We start from the raw sequence: 27922 nt of genomic DNA on the forward strand, positions 1-27922 counted from the left end.
AAAAACCATTTTCTTATATTAAAATACATCACCCTCTCTATAACCGCTATTAATAGCAACACACCCAGAAACCATCAGATAAAATCCCATATAAAACTAAAGATCAAATAAAAGATACTATGTCATGACGTAAACTTAAAGATTACACCCTCAGAAATATGAAATATCATCTCTATCCTATTTCCAGTAATACCAGCAAACAAACACATTTATAAAATATATCACCTACTGAGAGAAAATATACATCCTACAGAAAAAAGTTTAACATAAGAGAGAAGATAAATAGTTGTAATTTTAACTTTGCCTGCCACATACTCTAAGGCAGTAAATGTAAACGTACCTGCATGGAGGCAAGACCATGGAGTCTTTCATAAGCACAGATCCAGAAAGCAGAATATACCAACATCTGGCAACAGTTTCTGAACTGTTAAATAAATTAATGAGTAAATCAATGTAAGCATTCACATGTATAGGACTCAAAATAAAAAATATGTAACATGATTCAATATAAAATATGTAACATGAAATATATTCTAATATCATAAATCATTAAAGATCAATGTTATTTTAGGATATATTGACTGCTGCCAAAGGTTTTTACAGACCATGTTCCCATGAGAAAATTGTAATCACCACTTTAAGATACAGACTTCAAAAGTATATGGTTATTAGCTCAATTTCATTAATTATATCATTAGCTTCACATTCTTCATTTTTGTGTAGTGGATCGTAACATTTGATGAAGACGGCAACTTAAATATTGTACTACATCTACATATCATAAAATCCTATTTTGATAACTTTTATATGTATTACAGATATTATTCAGAAATCACAAGTTCATCTATGTTCTATCTTCACTGACAACTATAATGTTAATTATGATCTATTTATTTCTTTTAAATTTTATTCTGACATAAAATGCCTACCAAATATTTCCTTTTTATGTGTTTGAAAAATAAAAGGATACCAGATGACTTAATCTATTAGCATTTGCAGTGAGTTAAATCTCTACTGGAAACCCAGAATCTTGTTAGTTGTTAGTATATAAACTGATCTTTCTCACAAATATTTTTATTTACTGAACCCAAGGCTTTAATTAATTCCAGTATGTAAAGGGTTCTAGTAATATAAAACAAATCATTTCTGTGACCTGGAGAACTTTTTATCTATCTAGCTGTTTATCTGACATGTCAACTTGAATATCTAACAGAGAACTCAAACTCAACAAATTCACAGTCTACCTATCATTTCCTTCAAGTTTGTATCTTTTCCAGTATTCTCTGTTTTCATTGAATACCACCACCATTGATCCAGAAACCTAGGCTTCTAAAACATTCCACCATAGCACCCAGGGTAAGCTTTCTAGGTCAATCCTATTATTCACCATGAAAAGGAAAAATTGTCAACTTTCCAGTAGGTACTTTATTTATTCATTTTTTAAAAAAAGATTTTATTTATCTATTTGAAAGAGGGAGCGTGCATGAGCAGGGGGAAGGAAAGGGGGAGAAGTAGACTCCCCATCAAGCAGGGAGTCCAACATGAGTCTGGATCCCAGGACCCTGAGATCATGACCTGAGCCAAAGTCAAAAGTCAGCCAGTTACCCAACTGAGCCACCCAAGTGCCTCTCCAATAGGTACTTTGAAGTTTTTTAAATTTCTTCAAATCTTCATTGAAGGAATATGTAAATGGCTGCACATCTACTTAAGGTTCTTTGTTTAGAAATCCGACTTTCTTATTTTTGTGAAATATAACTTAAAAGGAGGAATAAAATCAAAGAAACAATTTGCAAAAAATTAAGACAGAAGAAAGTTGTAATTGGATGTCACCACAAGCCTCCAATTTTTATCCTACTCAGCTGAAGTGGTCACAAAGTTGTCAGTATTCTAAGTGTAGGAAAAATTCTGAAGTTCACTTTCACCACAAAAAGAACCATGCCAGTCCATGAATAAGAAACTGTTCAGACCTTGAAAAAAAAAAAAAAATCTCCCTCAGAGCATGGTTTGGCAACACATCTGGCTACGTAAACCCAAGGAAGGTAAAATGCTTTCGTGTGGGCCATTCTATCTTTCTCTGGGTAAACACCTCTAGCCCAGAGAAGAAAAGCAAACTTAATCTTGTGATATCTTATTCATTCAAAAGCTTCAGATGCTCCTAAGACCAAAAAAAAAAATCTTAAGATAGCCTCCACCTGCTTCTCCAGATTCCTCTCCTGCTGTTTCCTCTTCTTTCCTCATGGTGCTTGAACACATGGGTTTACTTTCCCTTTTTCTACCATGCTGCTTCACAGTTCAGATCAACTATACATACTCTTTTCTCTGCCTCCCCCAATCTCTTGAACCTAAATTCTCCAGTTAACTTCCACGTTCTTTTTAAAGAATGTAACTCTTAATATTTTTAAAATAGTTTATTGAGGTATAATTTAAATATCATAAATGCACCCATTGTAAGCACACAATTCAGTTTTCATGAAATTTAAAAGAACTGTGCAAAGATCACCACAGTCCAGTTTTAGAACACTTCTTTCTGTTCCTAACCAATAACATGCTCTGTCTCTATAAATGTGGCTTTCCTGGACAGCTCATATAAATGGGATCATATAATATATGGTGTTTTTTTCTTGCCTCTTCCTGTTAGCATGTTTTTGAGGTTTAGCCATGCTGCATATACATTAATAGTTTATTCCTTTTATTGCCATATAGTATTCCACTATACAGATATGTGACATTTTATCTATCCATTCATTGAATATTTTGACTGTTTCTGGTTTTAGGCTGGAAATACAAATAGCGCTACTAAGAACATCTATGTATAGTCTCTGTATGCACATGTTTTCATTTCTCTAATGATGTAAAAGTGGAATTACTGGGTCACGTGGCAAAACTGTTTAACTTTTTGATAAAGTACCACTGTTTCCTATAGTAACTCTGACATTTAACATCTGCACCACCAACACATGAGGATTCCAGGTGTTACCATATTGGTGCCAATACTTGCTACTGTCTACATTTTTACTGTGCCTATTCTAATGGCTATAAAGTAACATCTCATTAATTTTTATATGTATCAATTTTGTATAGAGTAAGGTAAAGATCTAAATTAACTTTCTGCAAGTATATAGTCAATTAACCCAGCATCATTTGCTGAAAAAACTATGCTGTCCTCCCTGAAATGCTTTAGCACCCTCAACATAAATCAATTGTTCACTGGTGGTTCCTTTTTAATCCTCAATTGTGTTATACCCATACTATAGCTGGAAGTCATTTGAAAAAAAAAAAAAAAAACTGTTCATAAATACAAGGGTTTACTTCTAGGCTCTCAATTCTGTTCCAATGATCTATTTATCTATTCTTTTCCTTGATAGCACTTAAATGTTTAGCTTTTAATTAATTTTCTCTAGTCCATTCAACAATAAGCTTGATGAAGGTACTACCAAGGTAAGCATAATGTATACCAAACATTTAATAATAAATTAATGGATCAACAAATGAATGAAGATAGCTACTAAAATCCTTATGAATCCAGTTTAATGCTTTAAAAAAACGATGAATGTATTGGGCTGGTAATGAAACATAAAAGTCAATACCATCCCAACTACCAGGCAATCTATATAATAAAAGAGGGCACCGCTGCCAAAATTTTTAGAAAAAACACAGGTTAAAGTATTTTCATCATCTTTAGAAAGGCAAAGACTTTGCTTTTTAAAGAGGACATGAAAAGCACTAATCACAAGAGAAAAATTGAGAGCTAGAAATTTCTCATCTCCAAAGGATGCCTTTAATAGAGTGTAAAGGCAAGCCACAAAGCAGAAGATACATGCAATGTAAGTATCCCAACAAAGGACATGGATACAGAATTCACAGTAACATTTCTACTAATTGACAGAAATACTATACAAAATTCAATTAAAAAATGGTTAAAAACAAATCTGATTTCATAAAAGTTATCCAAATAGCCTACAAAAACATGAAAATCATTCAGCATCATCAATAAGCAGGGAAATGCAAAATAAAATCACAGTGAGATAACAAAATGAAAATGTAAGACAGATTCTAATGTCAGACTCTCCTCAATCTGATCACATGCATTTCCAATAGGGCACAAAACAGGGCAGCCTGGGTGGCTCAGCGGTTTAATGCCACCTTCAGCTCAGGTCGTGGTCCTGGGGTCCCGGGACTGAGTCCCACATCGGGCTCCCTGCATGGAGCCTGCTTCTCCCTCTGCCTGTGTCTCTGCCTCTCTCTCTCTGTCTCTCATGAATAAATAGAAGTCTTTAAAAATAAATAAAGGGCACAAAACACATGAACAAAATGTTCACAGAAACTTTATTATTCACAATAGGAAAAAAATGAAAATAACCCTAGTCTCTATCAACAGTGGAAAGGATAAGTGAATTTTGCTATTTTCACACATACAGTAAAACAGTGAAAAAGAATTAATGCAAAACATGGAAGAACCTTAGACATTTATCAAGTAAAAAGAAAAAGCCTGACCAAATAAATTTTTATCTATGTGGAGTTCAAAAAGAGGTAAAACTAATCTATGGTGATGGAAGTAAGAACTGGATTACCTTCCCAAAAGAGATGACTAGAGCCTCAAGAGAGCTGTTATGTTCTATATGTTCAGCTGGGTAACAGTTACTAATACATACTATTTTATTCATTAAACTTTTTGTGTACTATTTCAGTTTATGAGTATATTTCAATCTGCTCTAAAGATATTCCTTCCAAATAAAATGAATTTCAATGCTAAATGTCAAAATTTAAACATTTAAGCTATTAGTTTAAGCTAATTAAGGAAATACTTACCAAAAAAGAATTTGATTACCACTGTATCTCTCATAGCGTGCTCTTGCAGACATTAATCTAACATAGTAAAAAAAAAAAAAAAAAAAAGTCAAAAATGTAAAGCTCTTATCTTCAATTTTGTTTTAAAAATACTGTTATAATTACTTCAACAGAAAATCTACCACTAGCTTCACTGAACTCTAAGAGTTTAGAAATACATGTATCAAATGCAGTTATTCTTAAAAAATCAACTAAATAATATTAAGAGGCAACAAACACAATACTTTTATGTATATTCTATAACCTGCCAATTCACACAGAGCAATGTTCCTTTCCTGTTATGGAAAAATATACATTTGTCTGATTCACTAGTGAATCCTTCTGCTAAGAAATTACTGGCAGAGGCATACACACACACACACACACACACACACACACACACACACCCCAAAGTCTGTTGAATATATATATGTTTGCATTTAAAAGATGCTTTTAGTATTACTAAATGCTCTAGCTTTCAGCTTTCTTCTTCTTCCAGACATTTGCTGATATCTGAATTATGTTACACAGAAAACAGAAAATAATTGACTCTAATAATCATATTTGAGCAACCTGGTCTGGTCCCTAACCAGAAACTTAAAGATCAGAAAAAGTAATGGATGAACTGGTCATGGAACGAGCACACACTTTTAATTAAAACATTATGCAAAGCTACAACAGTAAGTGCTTCATAACACTGAAAAGTGTTTTTATAAATGTAATTACAATGACATAAGGTAGCTCATTTTACAGAAAGAAAACTCATTTTACAGAATAGGAAAATGGGGTTTGGAAAGCTTTATGGGTCTTGTTCACAAGAAGCTCATATCAAATCAAGAGTCGTAAAACTAGCACTTTAACATTACATTATACCTTGCCCATCTTAAGCATCTGACATCATAAATATTGAAAAGAATTACAGAAAGTAAATAGTTTTTTTTCCACTGGCTAGACAATACTGAATACTGTGCTTTGCTTCCTATATTCTCATGTAACCCTCGAAACAGTGTAACAAAGATAATCACATTGTCTCTATTCTATGGAAGATAAAATTGCAACTTAGATGTTAAGTTTTGCTCAAGGCCCTACAACTAAGGAAAACTATGATGTGAAAATGGGAAGTCCTATGCTTATCCTACAATAAGCCCCCAAATGATTTGGCCCTGCAATTATCTATCCAAACTTATTTGCAAGTCCATCACACAAGCTCTTAAACAGAGCATCACACTTACCTAAGCTGATGCTCCCTGAGATTTGATAGTATTTCCATCCCATGAAGATAAGAATAAATAGTATTTAAATCCTAAAGAACAGAAAAAAATTAGATTATTATTCAAATGTATTTTTCAAAATAGCACCTCAAATTTTTACTTTAAGCCAACAATTGTTTTATGGCAGAGCTATTAACTATGGAAGACTAATAAAATATCTGAATTAAAAGAAATCTGAAAACGTAGAGAAGAGCTACCTCCACTCATATAGGAATTCCTCTTCAGGATGGCAGATGGCCTCTACTCAAGCAACGCCAGAAATAAAAAACTTATTATTTCATATGAAAATCTATTTCATTTCTGAACAGATATAACTCTTCTTCCTTAGTGACATTCAGCTATTCAATAAGGACTATCATATCATCTTAAGTTTTTTAATTATTATTTTCTCCAGATTATATAGTCTCAGTATTTGCACGTTGCAGACCTTTAATAGCATCCTGGCTGACCTATTTTGGACATAACCCAATTTGTCAATATTCCTCTAAAAATATGACTTTCTAAAAAAATCTCTTTCTAAAGAAACCCAGAGTGATATTAATCAACCACTAAACAAAAAAAGCCCAGTGGGACAATCCTATTATTCACTTTGGAAAGAGGTAGGGAACTTTTCTCTAGCTCTCATTCAGATAACTAGGTCTTAAAAATCCCAGTATGATATAGTATAACCTAAGCCTACAGGAGTGGCAGAGTAAAAGGGAGAATGCAGGAGTAGTCCAAATTCCTGACAGAATAGTCTACTTTACCACTTATGTAGAATGCTAGTACACAAGCTTACATTATCTATATAAAAGATACCTCCTTATTCTAAGAGAACAATGCTTTTATACCAGGACAAACAGCTCCCAAACACTGTCCTCCTGCTTTCATATCCAATTGGCCAAGATAATTATCAGAGGACAGAAAAAAAGACACCTAAGACAACTCGTTTTAACAGAAAAAATAGAAAATATGGAGCCACTAGAAAAAACAGCAAAAAAAAAAAAAAAAAAAAAAAAAGGAAAAACAGCAATAATCTGTGATTCCAAAAATTACAACTACCAATTAACCATGATAGATTCAATGACCACACCATCTTTGCTAAACCCATAGGAAAATGGGAATGAAAAAGATTTTTCTATATACATATACAAAGAATAAACTAAAAGAGGAAAACGTAACAAATGAGAATGGTCTATAAAATTTTTGAAGACAGCAGATGTAGTAGTGATGTGAAAAATTAGTATTTCCTAAGATGGCTACAATGGTATTTCTTACCCTATATGCTCTTTTTCAATAGAACCTTACCACTCTGCTATCAAAAACTGGAATATTATGTGCCTTCCCCAAGAACCTGGTTGGTTCTGTGATTTGTTCTGATCAAAAGAGTGTGGCAGAAGTAAGGATGTGTAACTTCTAAGATTCAAGTACCCTGAGACCACCAATGTCATGAGGAAGCCCACTAGGCTCATGGAGAGAGAAAGACCACGTGGGTCAGCACCAAGGCATCAGATACATAAGTGACCTCTTCTAAGACAAGCAGATGAATGGAACTCAAGAGACTGATCTTCGTTGAGGTTCTGTGGAGCAAAAGAATCAATCTCCCAAGCAAAACCTTCTGGATTAAAGTAATAAACAAAAGTTCCTGGGGATCCCTGGGTAGCTCGGCGGTTTGGCACCTGCCTTTGGCCCAGGGCGCAATCCTGGAGTCCCGGGATCAAGTCCCACGTCGGGCTCCCTCATGGAGCCTGCTTCTCCCTCTGCCTGTGTCTCTGCCTCTTCTCTCTCTCTCTCTCTCTCATGAATAAATAAATAAAAAATCTTAAAAAAAAAAAAAGTTCTTGCCAAACTCTGGCTCATAGTGAGCCTGCAAACCCATCCTATAGTCCCTCTCAAATTCCTGAATATATTATAATTAGAATGTATACACTTTTAGAATAACCCCCACAATGGGTCCATGACCTATGTGGTAAAAGCTGTAATAGTGGAAAAAGCCAAGTGGAAACCTCTGAAATTAACCATTCCCCAGGATAAGACAGTAAATAAAAGATAATATTGCTTCCAGAGAAGCAAAGGACAGCAAAGACTAGTGCCACCAGTAAAGACAATATTCAGGGCTGAGGGTCTCCATTTTATATTGTCCTCAGAAAGCAAATATATCCTAAAAAACAACTGCAGACTGCCACAGACTTAAATTCCAATCCAACAGTCTCAACATAACACGGTTGCTGGAACTGATTAAGCCTCAGGTATTGATTTGGTGAATATATTTTTTCTATTTCCATTACAAAAGGTCATTGGAAAAGTTTCCATTCACACAGGACAATATTAACTTACAGTTTCTCCATAGCGCTATTTTAACTCTCTACCATAAAACAACATGAAAACATCTAGACTTTCTGACCCATTATATAGATAATTTCTTGCTGAATGGACAGGATGAACAAGAGAATGTCCAAGAGAAGGCTGGGACCCCAGATGGCAATACAATCATACTTTGGAATGTGAGCAATAAAACTATATGAGGAATCAAAGACTCATCACTTTCATGTTTTTAGGGGTACAGTCATCAGGGGCATTTCAGGACTTCGCCTGTTGACAAATTACTGGGACTTCAACCTTAGGTCAAGACAGAGTAAGGAGGATTGGAGTTACCTTCCACCATAAGCAACTAAAAAATAAATGTATGAAATAAGGTTTTTCATGAGCTAGGACATCAGGAAACAAAAACAGTTTAACAACGCCTGAAAGAGGAGAAACAATGAAGTGATTTACATGATGATACTTTACTGCCTGACAGTACCTGTAGTTGAGGAGAAGGAGCTGGCAGTTTAGGGAATATAAAGTGGCTAGAGTTTGCAGAACACGAGAGGGCATGTTACACAGAGATAAAAAGTATGTTCTGGAGACCAACATACGGTGTCCCTCAAGTCTTAGGTTGAATATTGATCATCCTGTCATGCAAGGGGGAAAAATCAGACAAAGTCAGGGAAAAGAACAACTGTAAAGATTTAAAGTAGAAAGTCCTCAACCAGGGATGAGTTTTTGGCCCCTAGATAACAAAAGCAGCATCTGAAGACATTTTGGGTTGTCAAAATTTAGCATGCAAGTTGGGAGTGGTGCTACTAGCATTAGGTGACTAGAAGCCAGAGATGCTGGTAAAAATCCTCCAACACATGGGACAAGGACCCAGGATAAAGGATTACCAGAGCCAAAATGTCAAGAGTGCAGAGGTTTAAATACCCTGGGAAGGAGGGAACAATACATAAAACTCATAGAAGGACAGTAAGGCTTCCTATTTCCATCAGAAAGAGCAGAAAATCTTGTAATTCACAGTGCAGTTAGTGGAGTACTCAGAAGGCTCTGAACTCAGTACTGGGGCAAAATTAAACCTAGATTAAACTCTACTCTGGCACTATGTAATACAGCTCAAAAAAAGGCCCAAAAAGGATCATATAATTTCCACATCTCTTAACTATGTCCTAGAACAAAGCTGAGTAATATTTACAGGAAATATGAAAACACCCAGGACACATAAAGGTAAAAATCACATTCTCTGTTGTTCAATCAAACATTACCAGACATGCAAAGGAGGAGGAAAAAATGACACACAAAGAGGAGAAAAATCAATTAAAACCAACTCAGTAATTACACAGATAATAGAATTAGTAGAAGGAAACATTTAAAAACGTACTAGAATTATATTCCATATATTCAGGAAGATACAGAAGGGATTAAGCATGTAAGAAGGAACATTAAAAAAATTTCAGAGATGAAAACAATATTTGAGGGTGGAATACACTGGATGGGATGAATAGCAGTCCAGACTTTGCAGATGAGATTATAAACTTGAAGACAGAAGAATAGAAAGCAAAAACAAAAGGATGGAAAAACTTTGAACAGAGCACTAGTGAGTTGTGAAACAACTTCAAGCAGCCTAACAGAAGTGTCACTAGAGTCAACTCAAAGGAAAGGGAGAACAACGGGAAGAGAATGGAGTTACGGAAAATATTCCTTATTTGATAAAAACTATCAACCTGGGATCCCTGGGTGGCGCAGCGGTTTGGCGCCTGCCTTTGGCCCAGGGCGCAATCCTGGAGACCTGGGATCGAATCCCACATTGGGCTCCCGGTGCATGGAGCTGCTTCTCCCTCTGCCTATGTCTTTGCCTCTCTCTCTCTCTCTCTCTCTGTGACTAACATAAATAAATAAATAAATAAATAAATAAATAAATAAATAAATAAACCAAAAAAAAAAAAAAAAAAAACTATCACCCTACACATCTAGAGATGTTTAAACAAACCCCAAGGACAAGAAATCCCAATGCTGGGCTCTGCACTTAGCATGGATGCTACTTGGGGATTCTCTGTCTCCCTTCTCCCTTTACCACCTGCCCCTTCCCCTGCTCCTGAGCACTCATGGCTCTAAATAAATAAAAATCTTTTTAAAAAAATTTAAAAAATCAATGACCTCTACCTCTGAAACCAATAATACATTATATGTAATTTAATTTAAATAAAATTCTAAAAAATAAAGCCTTAACAACGATGACAAGAACATACTGTGGGTTTAAACTATACATACAAGTGTATCTCAATCACAGCACAAAGGACAGGACGTAAAAATGGAATAAACTGTTGTAAGGTTCTTACAATACACGTGAAATAGTATAATCTCACTTGAAGAGAGACTGAGATAAATGTAAGACATATATTTAAACCTTAATAAACCTCATAGCTGTAGATTTTCTTGTATTCTCTCTTTATATTTATATTTATATATTTTATATCTCAACAATATTAATTCTTTCCCAGTCTGGGTCTTTTTCTTTTTTTTAATAGGTGTGTCCATACACACATACCTGCTAGGGCCCCCGCCCTTTACCTTAAAGAGTCATCATAACCTGGCCAAACACCTACAAAATGTCTATCCCAAGGAATGTGCAATTTACTTCTGAAATGAAGCTAACTTTGTTTTAGTGGCAAAACAAGTTAGAACTCTCATAATTTGACCTGCCAAATGAAGATAGGCTAGTGTCAAAAAGCACCAGAATTTTCGGAGATTTTCAACTGAATTTATGTCATATAATTTGTTTTTTGTTTTTTAAAGATTATATTTACTTATTCATGAGAGACACAAAGAGAGGCAGAGGGAGAGGAAGAGACAGGAGAAATAGGCTCCATGCAAGGAGCCCGATATGGGACTCAATCCTGGGACTCCGGGATCATGCCCTGAGCCAAAAGCAGACGCTTAACTGGCTGAGCCAACCAGGCATCCCATAATTTCTGTTCTTAAATCAGAAGACCTTTTGGGAACAAGATCGATGAATGCCATTAATAGCTGACAAAGAAATTAGGAAGTCACTTCTCAATTTTAAACTATGCAGGAATTCACAAATTTTGAAATATATGTGCGGTTCTCAGTTCTCTGCTTAAAGACAGGCTGACAAAATTTAACAATTTTAGATTCTAAAAGCCCTTCTTCAAATAGCTTGGAAGTTTTCACTGTTAGTTGCCTTCAATCTTATTCAGAGGGGACAATTGGCCAAATGAACATGCAGTTCTCCAATAGCATCTATAAATGCTGGTTGCGTGGACTCAATAGAAATATTAGTAGTATTCCTATTGAGGGTGGCAAACTTTTTCTATAAAGGATGAGACAAATTCCAGGCTTTGTCATATGTTTTTTGTCACAACTATTTAAATTTTGCCTTTGTAGCATGAAAACAACCATATAAATGTAGGTAAATGAATGGGTGTGGACGAATTCATCAATAAAATCTTAGTTACAGAATAGTTGGTAGGCTAATTTGGTCCCCAGGCATACTTTGCCAACTACTAAAATGCATACGATCAAAAATACCTAACAAGGAAGTCAATCCATGAATGAACTCCTCTTTGGAAAATACTTCAGCTTATGAATTTTGGTAGAAGCTGAAAACACCAGATTCTCATTCTTCTAACCTCACATAAAACTAGAGCATTGGCAAATAATCTAAGTGCTACTAATCAGACATACATGTCCCAAATTTAGAATACAGTGATATCCACAAGCAGAACTGCACAGAATCCATGCTGGCGGTTAGTGGTAGCAGCCGGGTCAATCAACACATGCAGTATACAGCTTATTGAATCCAAGTAGTGGACTGCTTCTGGTAGCAGTATGACATGGTTGCCTAGCCCCAAGTCTACTTCTCCAATAGTCCCAGCAATTCTGTAGCTATCCAGTATCATTTTATTCCTTTTCTTTAAAGTAGACAGAACTGGGTTCTCTTGCATTTAAGTTTACAACCCTGATAGACGCTTAGACTGGCACCATCAGCCTCACTTGGGAACTTGGTAAAATGCAAATTCTCAGGCCCCCATTTTAGACTTAGTGAATCAGAATCTCTGGTATAGGCCCCAGCAATTTGTGGTTTAATCAGGACTACAAATGGTTCTGATGTAAACTAAAATTTGACAACCACTGGTTTGACAGGTAGGATGCATGCCATTCTGTGTTATTTGGCTGATAACCTATTAATGAGAAAGGGACTTAAGCACGGAGATGTCTAGTAAATCCTACTCCCTATGATGCACCTGGTTTGAGGGTCGTAAGATGCTAAGCACTCATAAAACAATAGAAAGATGCTCCCAAAACAAAGGATGGTTGTAGTACCAAGCTAGTTAATTTTCCCACATGATGTGTGGTTATGGTATTTTGTTTAAATGGGATAGCAAGCAGTTGCTGACTGTGTAAAGTTGGGCTTAGGGGTTTCTTGTAGGTTTTTTTTTTTAATAAAATAAATTTTATTGGTGTTCAATTTACCAACATACAGAATAACACCCAGTGCTCATCCCGTCAAGTGTCCCCCTCAGTGCCCGTCACCCACTCACCCCCCACCCCCCGCCCTCCTCCCCTTCCACCACCCCCAGTTCGTTTCCCAGATTAGGAGTCTTTATGTTCTGTCTCCCTTTCTGATATTTCCCACACATTTCTTCTCCCTTCCCTATATTCCCTTTCACTATTATTTATATTCCCCAAATGAATGAGAACATAAATGTTTGTCCTTCTCCGATGACTTACTTCACTCAGCATAATACCCTCCAGTTCCATCCACGTTGAAGCAAATGGTGGGTATTTGTCGTTTCTAATGGCTGAGGAATATTCCATTGTATACATAAACCACATCTTCTTTATCCATTCATCTTTCGATACACCGAGGCTCCTTCCACAGTTTGGCTATTGTGGACATTGCTGCTATAAACATCGGGGTGCAGGTGCCCCGGCGTTTCATTGCATCTGAATCTTTGGGGTAAATCCCCAACAGTGCAATTGCTGGGTCGTAGGGCAGGTCTATTTTAACTCTTTGAGGAACCTCCACAACAGTTTTCCAGAGTGGCTGCACCAGTTCACATTCCCACCAACAGTGCAAGAGGGTTCCCTTTTCTCCCGAATCCTCTCCAACATTTGTGGTTTCCTGCCTTGTTAATTTTCCCCATTCTTACTGGTGTGAGGTGGTATCTCATTGTGGTTTTGATTTGTATTTCCCTGATGGCAAGTGATGCAGAGAATTTTCTCATGTGCATATTGGCCATGTCTATGTCTTCCTCTGTGAGATTTCTCTTCATGTCTTTTGCCATTTCATGGTTGGATTGTTTGTTTCTTGGTGTTGAGTTTAAGAAGTTCTTCATAGATCTTGGAAACTAGCCCTTTTTCTGATACGTCATTTGCAAATATCTTCTCCCATTCTGTAGGTTGTCTTTTAGTTTTGTTGACTGTATCCTTTGCCTGTGCAAAAGCTTCTTATCTTGATGAAGTCCCAATAGTTCATTTTGCTTTTGTTTCCTTGCCTTCGTGGATGTATCTTGCGAGAGTTACTGTGGCCAGTTCAAAAAGGGTGTTGCCTGTGTTCTCCTCTAGGATTTTGATGGAATCTTGTCTCACATTTAGATCTTTCATCCATTTTGATTTATCTTTGTGTATGGTGAAAGAGAATGCTCTAGTTTCATTCTTCTGCATGTGGATGTCCAATTTTCCCAGCACCATTTATTGAAGAGACTGTCTTTCTTCCAATGGATAGTCTTTCCTCCTTTATCGAATATTAGTTGGTCATAAAGTTCAGGGTCCACTTCTGGGTTCTCTATTCGTTCCATTGATCTATGTGTCTGTTTTTTGTGCCAGTACCACACTGTCTTGATGACCACAGCTTTGTAGTACAACCTGAAATCTGGCATTGTGGATGCCCCAAGCTATGGTTTTCTTTTTAACATTCCCCTGGCTATTCGGGTCTTTTTCTGATTCCACACAAATCTTAAAATAATTTGTTCTAACTCTCTGAAGAAAGTCCATGGTATTTTGATAGGGATTGCATTAAATGTGTAAATTGCCCTGGGTAACATTGACATTTTTCACAATATTAATTCTGCCAATCCATGAGCATGGAATATTTTTCCATCTCTCTGTGTCTTCCTCAATTTCTTTCAGAAGTGTTTCTATAGTTTGAGGGTATAGATCCTTTACCTCTTTGGTTAGGTTTATTCCTAGGTATCTTATGCTTTGGGTGCAATTGTAAATGGGATTGACTCCTTAATTTCTCTTTCTTCAGTCTCATTGTTAGTGTATAGAAAGGCACTGATTTCTGGGCATTGATTTTGTATCCTGCCACGCTACCAATTGCTGTATGAGTTCTAGCAATCTTGGGGTGGAGGCTTTTGGGTTTTCTATGTAGAGTATCATGTCATCGGCGAAGAGGGAGAGTTTGACTTCTTCTTTGCCAATTTGAATGCCTTTAATGTCTTTTTGTTGTCTGATTGCTGAGGCTAGGACTTCCAGTACTATGTTGAACAGTGGTGAGAGTGGACATCCCTGTCTTGTTCCTGATCTTAGGGGAAAGGCTCCCAGTGCTTCCCCATTGAGAATGATATTTGCTGTGGGCTTTTCGTAGATGGCTTTTAAGATGTCGAGGAATGTTCCCTCTATCCCTACACTCTGAAGAGTTTTGATCAGGAATGGATGCTGTATTTTGTCAAATGCTTTCTCTGCATCTAATGAGAGGATCATATGGTTCTTGGTTTTTCTCTTGCTGATATGATGAATCACATTGATTGTTTTACGAGTGTTGAACCAGCCTTGTGTCCCGGGATAAATCCTACTTGGTCATGGTGAATAATTTTCTTAATGTACTGTTGGATCCTATTGGCTAGTATCTTGTTGAGAATTTTTGCATCCATGTTCATCAGGGATATTGGTCTGTAATTCTCCTTTTTGGTGGGGTCTTTGTCTGGTTTTGGAATTAAGGTGATGCTGGCCTCATAGAACGAATTTGGAAGTACTCCATCTCTTTCTATCTTTCCAAACAGCTTTAGGAGAATAGGTATGGTTTCTTCTTTAAACGTTTGATAGAATTCCCCTGGGAAGCCATCTGGCCCTGGACTCTTGTGTCTTGGGAGGTTTTTGATGACTGCTTCAATTTCCTCCCTGGTTATTGGCCTGTTCAGGTTTTCTATTTCTTCCTGTTCCAGTTTTGGTAGTTTGTGGCTTTCCAGGAATGCGTCCATTTCTTCTAGATTGCCTAATTTATTGGCGTATAGCTGTTCATAATATGTTTTTAAAATCGTTTGTATTTCCTTGGTGTTGGTAGTGATCTCTCCTTTCTCATTCATGATTTTATTAGAGTCTTCTCTCTCTTCTTTTTAATAAGGCTGGCTAATGGTTTATCTATCTTATTAATTCTTTCAAAGAACCAACTCCTGGTTCTGTTGATCTGTTCCACAGTTCTTCTGGTCTCGATTTCGTTGAGTTCTGCTCGAATCTTTATTAACTCCTTCTTCTGCTGGGTGGGTCATCTGCTGTTTTTTCTCTAGCTCCTTTATGTGTAAGGTTAGCTTTTGTATTTGAGTTCTTTCCAGTTTTTGAATGGATGCTTGTATTGCGATGTATTTCCCCCTTAGGACTGCTTTTGCTGCATCCCAAAGATTTTGAACGGTTGTATCTTCATTCTCATTAGTTTCCATGAATCTTTTTAATTCTTCCTTAATTTCCTGGTTGACCCTTTCATCTTTTAGCAGGATGGTCCTTAACCTCCACGTGTTTGAGGTCCTTCCAAACTTCTTGTTGTGATTTAGTTCTAATTTCAAGGCATTATGGTCTGAGAATATGCAGGGGACATCCCAATCTTTTGGTATCGGTTCAGACCCGATTTGTGACCCAGTATGTGGTCTATTCTGGAGAAAGTTCCATGTGCACTTGAGAAGAATGTGTATTCAGTTGAGTTTGGATGTAAAGTTCTGTAGATATCTGTGAAATCCATCTGGTCCAGTGTATCATTTAAAGCTCTCGTTTCTTTGGAGATGTTGTGCTTAGAAGACCTATCGAGTAGAAAGAGCTAGATTGAAGTCACCAAGTGTATTATTATCTAAGTATTTCTTCACTTTGGTTATTAATTGATTTATATTTGGCAGCTCCCACATTCGGGGCATATATATTGAGGATTGTTAAGTCCTCTTGTTGGATAGATCCTTTAAGTATGAGATAGTGTCCCTCTTCATCTCTCACTACAGTCTTCGGGGTAAATTTTAGTTTATCTGATATAAGGATGGCTACCCCTGCTTTCTTTTGAGGACCATTTGAATGGTAAATGGTTCTCCAACCTTTTATTTTCAGGCTGTAGGTGTCCTTCTGTCTAAAATGAGTCACAGCAAATAGATGGGTCCTGCTTTTTTATCCAGTCTGAAACCCTGCGCCTTTTGATGGGGTCATTAAGCCCGTTCACGTTCAGAGTTACTATTGAAGATATGAGTTTAGTGTCATCATGATATCTATTCAGTCCTTGTTTTTGTGGATTGTTCCACTGAACTTCTTCTTAAAGGGGAATTTTAAGAGTCCCCCTTAAAATTTCTTGCAGAGCTGGTTTGGAGGTCACATATTCTTTCAGTTCCAGCCTGTCTTGGAAGCTCTTTATCTCTCCTTCCATTTTGAATGAGAACCTTGCTGGATAAAGTATTCTTGGTTGCATGTTCTTCTCATTTAGGACCCTGAATATATCCTGCCAGCCCTTTCTGGCCTGCCAGGTCTCTGTGGAGAGGTCTGCTGTTACCCTAATACTCCTCCCCATAAAAGTCAGGGATTTCTTGTCTCTTGCTGCTTTAAGGATCTTCTCTTTATCTTTTGAATTTGCAAGCTTCACTATTAAATGTCGAGGTGTTGAACGGTTTTTATTGATTTTAGGGGGGATCTCTGTATTTCCTGGATGTGAATGCCTGTTTCCCTTCCCAGATTAGGAAAGTTTTCAGCTAGATTTTTCAAATACATATTCTGGCCCTCTGTCCCTTTCGGCGCCCTCGGGAACCCCAATTAAACGTAGGTTTTTCTTCTCTCAGGCTGTCGTTTATTTCCCTTAATCTGTCTTCATGGTCTTTTAATTGTCTCTTTTTTCCTCAGTTTCCCTCTTTGCCCAACTTGTCTTCTATGTCACTCACTCGTTCTTCCACCTCGTTAACCCTCGTCGTTAGGACTTCTAGTTTGGATTGCATCTCATTCAATTGATTTTTAATTTCTGCCTGATTGGATCTAAATTCTGCAGTCATGAAGTCTCTTGAGTCCTTTATGCTTTTTTCTAGAGCCACCAGTAGCTGTATAATAGTGCTTCTGAATTGGCTTTCTGACATTGAATTGTAATCCAGATTTTGTAACTCTGTGGGAGAGAGGACTGTTTCTGATTCTTTCTTTTGAGGTGAGGTTTTCCTTCTAGTCATTTTGCTCAGTGCAGAGTGGCCAAAAAAGTTGTATTGGGAAAAGGAGAAAAAGAGAGAGAAGGAAAGAAAGAGAAAAAAAAAAAAGGAAAAAAAGAAAGAGAAGAAAAGAAAAAAGGTGAAAAAAAGGGTGGGGGAAGCAATCAGAAATCAAAAAAAAAAAAAAAAACACGGGGGTATCTTCTGATTCTGTATACTTTAAGTCCCTTGACTTCCCCTGGAACTTGTCCGTCTAGCTGGTCTTCTGGGGGAGGGGCCTGTTGTGCTGATTTTCAGGTGTTAGCACTTGGGGGAGCTGCTCTGCCCCTGCTTGGTGCAGGGCTCAGTGGGGGTTGTTTACCCCGTGAGGCCCCAGGAGGAACAACCCAGCCCAGTGGGCGCAGCTCTGGAACCTGGATTCAGCTCCCGCAGGAACTCCCTCTGCAGGGCCTGGAGGCTCCGGGCGGGGCCGCTGATCTGCTCAGCTCGGGCAGGAGCGTCCTTGCTGTCCTGGGCCCTCCCGGCCTCTGCCTGTCCCGGGGGAGGCCGGATCCTGGGCTGTGTCCCGGCGCCCTGTGCTCCGGCCTGCGCTGTGGATTCGCGCTCCCGGCGCGCAGCCCCCTCCGCGGCCTCCCCGCCCGAGCCCCTCCGAGCTGCTCCCGCCGCCAGCCCCCTCCGCGGAGCCGCCGCCCGAGCCCCTCCGAGCTGCTCCGGGTCCCGCCGTGCGGCTGCAGCCCTTAGGGAGCTCGGCACACTCTCCCGGGGCTGTCTGTTACTGTCCCGGGAGCCCGAGGGCATCCCCGCCCTCCTGGGTCCTGCTCCAACTCCCTGCGAGCCCCTTTCCGCCCGGGAAGGTTGGTGCAGCTCCTGCTCTCCGGGACGGGGCTCTCCTGTCCTGGGGCACTCGCCCCGGCCTCAGCCCGGCTCCTCGCGGGGCCCCTCCCCCTTGGAGGCCTTTGTTTTTTCTTTTTTTTCCCCGTCTTCCTACCTTGATAGAAGCGAACTCTTCTCACTGTAGCATTCCAGCTGTTCTCTCTTTAAATCTCAGGCCGAATTCATAGATTTTCAGGATAATTTGAATTTATCTAGGCAATCTGGTGGGGACAGTGATTTGGGGCCCCTACTCTTCCCCGCCATCTTGCCCCTCCTCCTCTTGTAGGTTTTTTTAAGTAGGCACCATGCCCAATGTGGGGCTCAAACTCACAACTCTGAGACCAAGAGTTGAATCCTCTACTCACTAGCTAGGCACCCTGGTTTCTTGTAGTTTTGTACCAACTATCTTTGAGATAGGCTTGAGGTATTATTATTATTAGGCTTAGTGCACCCAAGATCAATAATAGCTATTATAGAAAGCCAAAAGAAACAAACAACAACAACAACAAAAACTTGACAGAGACAGGCCAGAAGTCTTCTAGATAATTCTTGGTAGTAAAAAATTTAAATACTAGATTCAAGGAGGTATAATCAATTACAGTGTGCACTTGAAAGCTGCTCTATTAAGCCTCAATGAGGGAAGTCATGATGAAGATGGTAAAACTAGAAGTCATGACATTCCAGATCAGCAACACCAGAATGAGCCACCTGTTCTGTAACTACAACATACTGCAGAAATTAACCAGAACTATTTAAAAAAAATACTCTGGATTAAGGAATAAAATAATTTTTTTTGCTTTAGATAAGCAAAAAAATGGTGAGGAATGGTGATGACTCAGCTTCCTAAAACAGATCAACAATACCATCTCAGCCAGTCATGTCAGTAAAGATGGGCAAGCTGAGGTGTTAACACTGTCATCCTACAACAAAGCAGTTTTTTTATATCTTTCAAACACTCCAAACCTAATACATCCACTGTAGATACATCCTGTTGGTTTTCAATTTCATTTTTAAATTAAAATATTAAATTTTTATTTGCAGCTCTGTATGAGGAATTAACAACCCTTTTAAGTATACATTCTCATTAAGTATGCCTTCTTCAATGTTGTGCCAAGCAGTGTGCTACTCCTGGAGTATCCCATCTTTCCGTTCTACTGATGGCCATTCTACACAGGCTTACAAATCCAACCAAACTTGGAAAACACGACTGGAATACTTAAAGGATATTTTTCAGTTTCTTCAACTCTAAAACTAGTGAATTTCTTATCCTATGATTCACTCATTATATGCAACTTTCAATATAGCATTAATTACCTAAAACACCCATTAACGAAGATATTTTACGCAGTATCTTTTTTTCCCCCGGAAAGCAAGTACATTCCTAGATTTTTAACAATGAAAATCTCCCAGGTGGATCCTAAAAGCACTATAGATTCAATTCCAAATTATAGATAGATCGATCGATCCTGCAGCTACAGGTCTATACATAAAAACTTATAGTGAAGAATCCTCTACAAATCAACGTTAGGCTGAAGATAGAATAAAAGTGTAGTTAAAAAGCTGGGAATCTAGAGACAGCCTCAGGTTCAAATTATGCCTCTATCAGTTACTAACCATGTAATCTTGGATTATTTGCTTAATGTTTATTATCAGAGGAACAAATAAACTACCTCCCTTTAAACATAAAATGTTAAGTGTGTAGTACAGAGACTATCACATGGTAAATAAGTAACATGTTAGTACTGCATGTTTAATATATACACATGCATTATAAAATTACAAAACAAGGATTAAATTACACTCACACTACTAATGCTATTTTGAATGTTTCTGACAATGGCTACAAGTTAACAATACCATACATTAAACACAGAATTTTATTCCACTGGTTTTCTCATGCATGAGGGGTAAATATATTCTGCAAAATGGCAGTAAAGAGCCTCACAATATTTACCACACCTGGAGCCCAACCCCCAGTTTCTAAATACTATTTCCTACTAATAGAACAAGGGTTCCTTGGATAAGTATCTGATTTTAACTAGGGCAAGGAAAGTATAAGCCTAAAACATCTTTTTGTACCAGAAAATAAGAAATTAAAGACCAATGGGAAAAAATAAATAAATAAATAAAGACCAATGGGGTCATGTCAAAAGGACATAGGAGATGACTTTGAAAGGACTCCAATGGCTAAATTTGGAGTCATCTGATAATCAAAAGGAATAATGAAAATATTAAAAATACAAAAATAATCCTTGAAAGAACAGTCATTTTTTTAAAAAAGAGGAGGAGGAGGAGGAGGAGGAGGACAGGGAAGATGGGAAAGTTATTCCCAGAGTCCTGGGATCAAGCTCTGCATGGAGTCCTGTATTGGGCTCCCTGCTCAGCCGGGAGTTGGCTGCTTCTCCCTCCGCTTGTACTTGCTCTCTCAAATAATAAAATCTTTAAAAAAAAAAAAAAGCTATGTTTATGAAAGTAAGAAAAAGGCAAAAGAACTGTTCCCTATTAAAGACGACTAGGGGCACCTGGGTGGGTTAGTCAGAAAAGCATGTGACCCTCAATCTCAGGATCATGGGGCTTGAAATAAACCTAAAAATATATAATTAAGAAATGAAGACTAAAGAGTCTTAACAACCAAATGTAATGTACCCTGACTGGATCCTATATTGTGAAATATAACAAATATAGGAGACATTTAAAAAATACGGTGAGTGGTAAATTGTTATCAGGTCTGCAGTTTACTTTCAAATGGTTTAGCAAAATAAAGTATATGCTAGAGAGACGGACATAAGATAAAAATGGCAAAATATCGCATCGAGGTAAGAGTATGTAATAAAGGACCAAAAAAAAAAAAAAAGGATATTATTCTTCCCATGTTTCTGTAGTTTTGAATTTCTCAAAACAGAAAGATGGGAATGCATGACTGTTTTCTGTTTACTCCACAGGGTGACAGAAATTTCTAGCTTTCCTGAAATTTCAAGTCTCATTCAATGATCTCCATTCTTTTTTTCATTATCTTTTCCTATATATCCCCAATCATCACCATATGTTAACCTGTGTCCATGACACACTGCTCACAGGAATGTTCTCTGGAAAAGCTCATCTCATTCTATCAGTGAATTAGAATTTAGTCTTATCTCACTATACATTTGGGTATACCTTTTTTTTTTTTTAAGATTTTATTTATTTATTCATGAGGGACACACACTGAGAGGCAGAGACATGGGCAGAGGGAGAAACAGGCTCCCTGTGGGGAGCCTAATACATGCCTCATCCCAGGACCCTGGGATCACAACCCAAGCCTACAAGCAGAGGCTCAATCACTGAACCACCCAGGTGCCCCTGGGTATATGTTTCTATAGTAAACTAGAACTTTTTAATTGTAGATTAAAAATAATTACTTGAACATTAAATTTTATCAATAAAAACTCTAACATTAAAAAGTTATAACCTGAGATTTTTAGAGATGAAACTCCCAAATGTTATGCTGAAACACTGGAACTCCAAAAATTAGTCTGTGAAATAATGCATCAAAAGATCAAGCATCTAATTACTTCTAAGTTCAAAGTTTAGGCTGAACTTCACCTTTCTGATCCTACAAGGTATTACACAGTCATCCAAGATACGCTAATTTCAAGTTTCACATGCACTTTTAATCAATCTTTCTCTCTGTAATTTTTTATAATACTTGCTGATACATTCATCACTCATTCACTCCTCTGTCCTAGAACTCCCTTCCCCTCTCCCTTCTGTAATATGGTTCTCATTCCGATAGAAAACATTTAGTAACAACTACATGCACAGAATGTGAAATTAGAATACCTAGCTTTGAATCTTGACTCCACGGTTTTCTAGTTGTGTGAACTTAGACAAGTTAGTCTGTGATTCTGTTTCCCTATGTGTAAAATGGGCATGACACCTTCTTTCAGTGTTTTTGGAAATGTGTATAAAGGTTTGTTTTTTTTAAACAGTGACAGGCGTCCAATAAGCATCATAGTATATAAATCTTAGCCATTCTTATGGCCATTATTACTTTTCTGCTCGAGATGCTCCTGAGTCTCCTTTACAGGCTTTGCCTTTCTCCCTTAAACATTTATAAATGTCGTCCTGTGACATCCACCCTTTCTTCACTAGAGACACTCTACCATTTGTAAAATCCTCTACATCCATAGTTTCAACTACCATATACATGCTAATGACACTCATGTTTGTATTTCTAGTCTAGAGCTCTCTAGTAAAACTTACAACAACCGGGATCCCTGGGTGGCACAGCGGTTTGGTGCCTGCCTTTGGCCCAGGGCGATCCTGGGGACCCGGGATTGAATCCCATGTCGGGCTCCCGGTGCATGGAGCCTGCTTCTCCCTCTGCCTGTGTCTCTGCCTCTCTCTCTCACTGTGTGCCTATCATAAAAAACAAAAACAAAAAAAACAAAACAAAACTTACAACAACCTACATGTTCTAGAGCATAATGAACACTTTCACCTGGGAGATCCATCAGCATCTCCAGTGCAATAAATTGCAAAGCTAAACTCATTATTTATACTCCTGGCTGTGTCTTCCTCCTAGGTTCCCTGATTTACGTGATACACTCTTCTTCAATGGTTCTGGCCAGAAAATTATCAATTCTATTTCATAAATATCTCTGTTCAACATCCCACCTGTAGCAATTTAGGGATTTATTATTTCTCACTGGTAACAGAAAACAGCCTTCCTGCATCTAAGTCTGACCTGTAATCCATTCTTCATAGTCCTGCCAGAGTTATCTTTCCAAAAATCAAACATAAACTCAACAAAGAGAAAACAGTCCTTCACGATCCAGATCCTGGCCATGTCTCCAGCGTCATCTCTTGTACTACTCATCTGCCCAGGCAACATGCATGTTCATGCTAAGCTCATCTTGTGGCTTTGACAAATACTGTTTCCTTTTCAGGAAACACCCACTATCCTTTCTTTACCTAATATTTACATATTGTAATCTATACTCAAGTCAGGATTCCCTTTTCTAAAACAGCATGAATGACACCTGCCTACTCTTTACTCATCTCTCCCAAGAGAGGGGGCCTCATTTTACAGCTATTACAGTACTTTAGCAGGCTGTATTTTAACTGTGTATTTGCCAATCTCCTTCCATAAAGAACAAACTTTAATCTTTTATCCCTGGCACTTAGAAATGGTACATAAAAAATTTTACCACACAAATATACAATAGGCACTCTTTCTCAAAAAAATATATGTATTCAAATCTGTCTCATTAAGGAGCTTATTATAAATACTCCAAACTCCAGCTGGCAGTTGTGACACAACTCTTTGTAAAATACAAAAACAAAAACAAAAAACCTTCTGTGATGAAGCCTTTTCATATTAGCTGAATGCTTTTAAAAGGCAAAAATGGAATATACTACCAACCTTTGAAAACAATAAGTTATAAAATAGAATGCTGTAAGAAATCACTGACACAGATATCAAGCAACACCTGTTTTCATCCTACATAAACTTGACAATTCTAAATTTCCATTACACTGATATTTTCCATTAAATCTACACAGCACCTTAAAGTACTACAGATAGCACAGGCAAGATAAAACAAGGGGAATTTACTCAGGAAAATAATAGATATCGATACAGATGACAAAAGTTCAAAACTTAAAATATGGCCTAAACTTCACTGTTCTGATGCAGACAAAGCAGTAGGGTGCTACTGGACTGAGGAAGTTACCAATGAATCATGTGACCTCGAACATGCCATCGTATCTCTCAGGAGTGCAGTTCCTTTATCTATACACAACTCTTGTCACTAGCTCTTGACCTCACCAGATAAAGTATTTCTAGAAGTGCTAAATATACATTCACAAATACATGCTGGCAGTGCTAAGTGTCTTGTCCGATGAACCCCACTATCTCTGCCACATGACAAAGCCTAAAGCCCCCGTCTGCCAAAGTTTTAGTTTATGACAAAGTAGTGCAGAGTGTCTTATAGTGGAGAGCATCAAATAGGGGCTGCTTATGCCTCCATAATTCCATGTTCTCAATAAAGTGGCTTGTTCACTTCTTATTTACAGTAAGATCTCAGTTTACACAGGCTGGTCCAAGGTCAAACCAAATAATAACCACAATGTCACAGAGCTCACAATCACTCCATCCTTTTCAAAGAACAGGGACTTTGTCACATAGTCAAGCTCATCATGCCTGGCTGCTCCTCAATTCTGTCAAATTCTCTTGGGGAAGCCTCTTAGTCTCTCCAAAGCAAAATCTTATGGTGTCCAAGTTCCGGAATGGCTACAGTTTTTTCTCAAGATGGGACTCTCCAATACATGTAAAATGAGGTGCCTGGAAGGAATGTTGTCTAATAAAGACCCCATCCAGATCTATGTTCTCTTTCTACCCAGTTAAGTTTACAAATGAAGGCTATAGGGCCCCAAAGCATAAATAAGTTCTTGTACTTTCCAAAAACCCTCTGAATGTGCATCTGCCATAGAAAAGCACAAGAGAATCTTTGTTCTGCCACCCTCAGGGATGTGCACAGTGACTCACTCAAAAATGACTCCAAGTACAATGGTATGCTTTCGTCAATTCAGAAAATACCTCTACAAGTCTATATTTAAGGATTACTCTAAATTCTGAAATGGATTAATAACTACAAGAATATTAAATTTTACATTCTTACAGTCCTAGCTCCCTCTTCAACCTTTTATAACAAATATAAGCTCGTTTTTTAACCTTTTTCTGTGGGAAGGTAATTATATTAGCACCTTGCTGAGCATGTTATTTTTGCCCAGGAAAAAGTTTTAAGTCATCTGGTTAAAATCGTATGCGAAATTAAAACCGATATTTATCTAAATTTCCCCGTGAAGTTTCCTGCACATATGTTTTTGTGTGTTTTAATACCATACAAAAAAGGAGTTCCTGTTTCAAGGTATGACTATGTTTCTCCACTCAGTACTATTTATGAAGAATTGCCAGGTAAAACACAGTGTCTTTATGGCAACTGCACTTTTTTCACATTTTAATTAGAGAGTACTAACAGGAAATTTTGCCATTTTTGCCAAGCTTCATCAGTCTTAATCCTAGGACTTCAAATATTAGACCAATAGAAATCACCACAATAAGAGGGGAACAGTATTTTTCACATTCTTTACTTCTTAAAGTCAATTACAAACATCTGGATACCTATTTTTACCAAGTATTACATACTCTGCACTGGGACATAAGGATACTTTGTCTTCAAGGAGATCATATTCCAGCCACAGAGACAAACATGCAAGTAATCCTAACACAGTAATTACTGTGGTGGAGCAAAGTGTGAAGTATCCTGGGAACACTGAGAAGGAGTGGAAAAGTAAGGAAATTTGCAATTTTGCAGATGAGTACTGGAGCTGACACTTCAGTGCGGAGACTGAACTTGCCAAGTCAGAGGATAGCTTTCCAGTTAGAAGAAAGGCAAGCTAATATATATGCTGTCATTTATTGTTTATTATGACAAGTACTTGCTAAATACTTGACATTTATTATCTCATTTGGTCTACACAACAATCCCAAAATGATATTCAGTCTTAGAGAAGTTAGGCAACTTGCCCAGGATCACTCAAAATCTCAGTGCTGGAGCCTACATTTAAAGTAGACTTGCCCAAATGCAAAATTCCAGGGCTGTAAACACTGCTATAAGCATACTTTCCATCCTGCATAAAGCACACAGAGGAGAATATGACACAATGGACAATGCTTCTCACCTGTGTATCAGAACCACTTAAGAAGCTTTTTGTAAATACTAAGGCTTAACACTCCATTCCAGGGATGCCTGGGTAGCTCAGTGGTTCAGTGTCTGCCTGCAGTTCAGGGCCTGATCCTGGGTCTGGGGACTGAGTCCCACATCAGGCTCCCTGCCTATGGAGCCTGCTTCTCCCTCCGCCTATGTCTCTGCTCCTCTCTCTGTGTCTCTCATGAATAGATAAAATCTTAAGAAAAAAACCCCACTCCATTCCAAATGTTCTAACTCAAGAAATAAAGGGTGAGCACAGGTAATAATAATAAAAAAGTTCCCTACAGTGAGAAATAGACATAGCCTAGATAGAGAAGTAAGGTGTTTTGAAATTTTAAGTTGTTAAAATGTGTTTGGGACGATAAGGCTAGAATGCCATGCAGAAGATCATGGAGGACTCTACCTCTCTAAACAAGTTCACTTCACTTTCTTGGATCTTATTCTGCCTTCACTTTCTCTGGTCTTATTCTCTCTTCAACCCATTGCAATCAGGATAAAGATCCTGATAAAGATTCATTAGTCCAGTGAAATCATTCTAATAGACACAATCCAAAGAACTTATCAATTCTCCTTTTCTTGAACTCTCAAAAGTATCTGACATTAGTGCTTAGGGATTTCTGTCTGAAATGCCCTCTTGTAGCAGCACTCTTCTATTCTCATCCTACTTCTTTAACTATTTTCAGTCTCTTTTGCAGTTCTCTTTCCCTCGTCCCATCCCTTTAATAGAAGAGCACCCAAAGAGAAGACTCTACCAAAGAGAAGAGTCCTACTCTCATTTTGCTTTTCACCCTGGTCATTCCTACCAACCTCATGACTTCACCTATAACCCATATGCTGTAGACTCTCACATCGAATCAGACCCAGAGCCTGGTTTAACCTGAAGCTGCAAATTCTGACTGAACATCCACCTACCTGTATCCCCTGGATGGAGTCTGAAAACAGCTTCCAAGACTTAATCTCTTTCCATCCTAATTCTGCTTACTAGTGCACTCTTAAACAGTTACCCAAATCATTTAAACTTGCTCTTGCACCCAGTCCAAATCTGTTTCCAACAAGCAAAAGACAGATAGCCAGGCCTAATCTTGTGTATTAGAGAATTTTGAGAGGAACAAAAGGGCAGAGCATATCTTGGTCTCAAATGCAGCTTCTGGAGCTGAGAAGCAATTACCGGAAAAGTAGGTTTGTACTTTTCACTTCAGAGTGAAGTAGACAATTCAAAAGGGTAGCTAAAAGGGTGGGTTGGGATAAAAAGGATAGGCAAATGAAGATCAAGGAAATCACCAAGAGAGAAGGTTCCAAGTCCAATCCAAGGGTTAAACACAAAAAAACCAAGCCTTCTTGGTTGCTGCAAAGAATACACATTTTATGATTGTACTCAAATGAAGTTCAAAAGTAGGCAGAACAAATTTACAGTAAAAGATGTCCAAAAAAAGTGCTTTCCTCTTGGAAAGGGTACTGACTGGGAGAGGCAAAAGGGGGAGCTTCTAGAGTGGTGGTAATATTCCAT

The 27922-nt window shown here is 37.9% G+C and overlaps 1 protein-coding gene across 1 annotated transcript in view; it reads right to left on the bottom strand.

Annotated features, from left to right (window-relative positions):
- LOC119878704 (rap guanine nucleotide exchange factor 6-like) overlaps window positions 1-27922 on the bottom strand; it is a gene marked incomplete at its 3' end in the record, with an annotated part of 51782 nt that overhangs the window by 17522 nt on the left and 6338 nt on the right. Inside the window, exons 2-4 of the mRNA XM_038589292.1 lie at window positions 6060-6130; window positions 4810-4866; window positions 341-424 (exon numbers count right to left, since the gene is read on the bottom strand). Of these exons, the coding sequence (XP_038445220.1) occupies window positions 341-424; window positions 4810-4866; window positions 6060-6130 (212 nt within the window). The remainder of the gene's footprint in view (window positions 1-340; window positions 425-4809; window positions 4867-6059; window positions 6131-27922) is intronic.

This window comes from Canis lupus, unplaced genomic scaffold, assembly GCF_011100685.1.
Source record: "Canis lupus familiaris isolate Mischka breed German Shepherd unplaced genomic scaffold, alternate assembly UU_Cfam_GSD_1.0 chrUn_S1848H2045, whole genome shotgun sequence".
Lineage (NCBI taxonomy): Eukaryota > Metazoa > Chordata > Mammalia > Carnivora > Canidae > Canis > Canis lupus.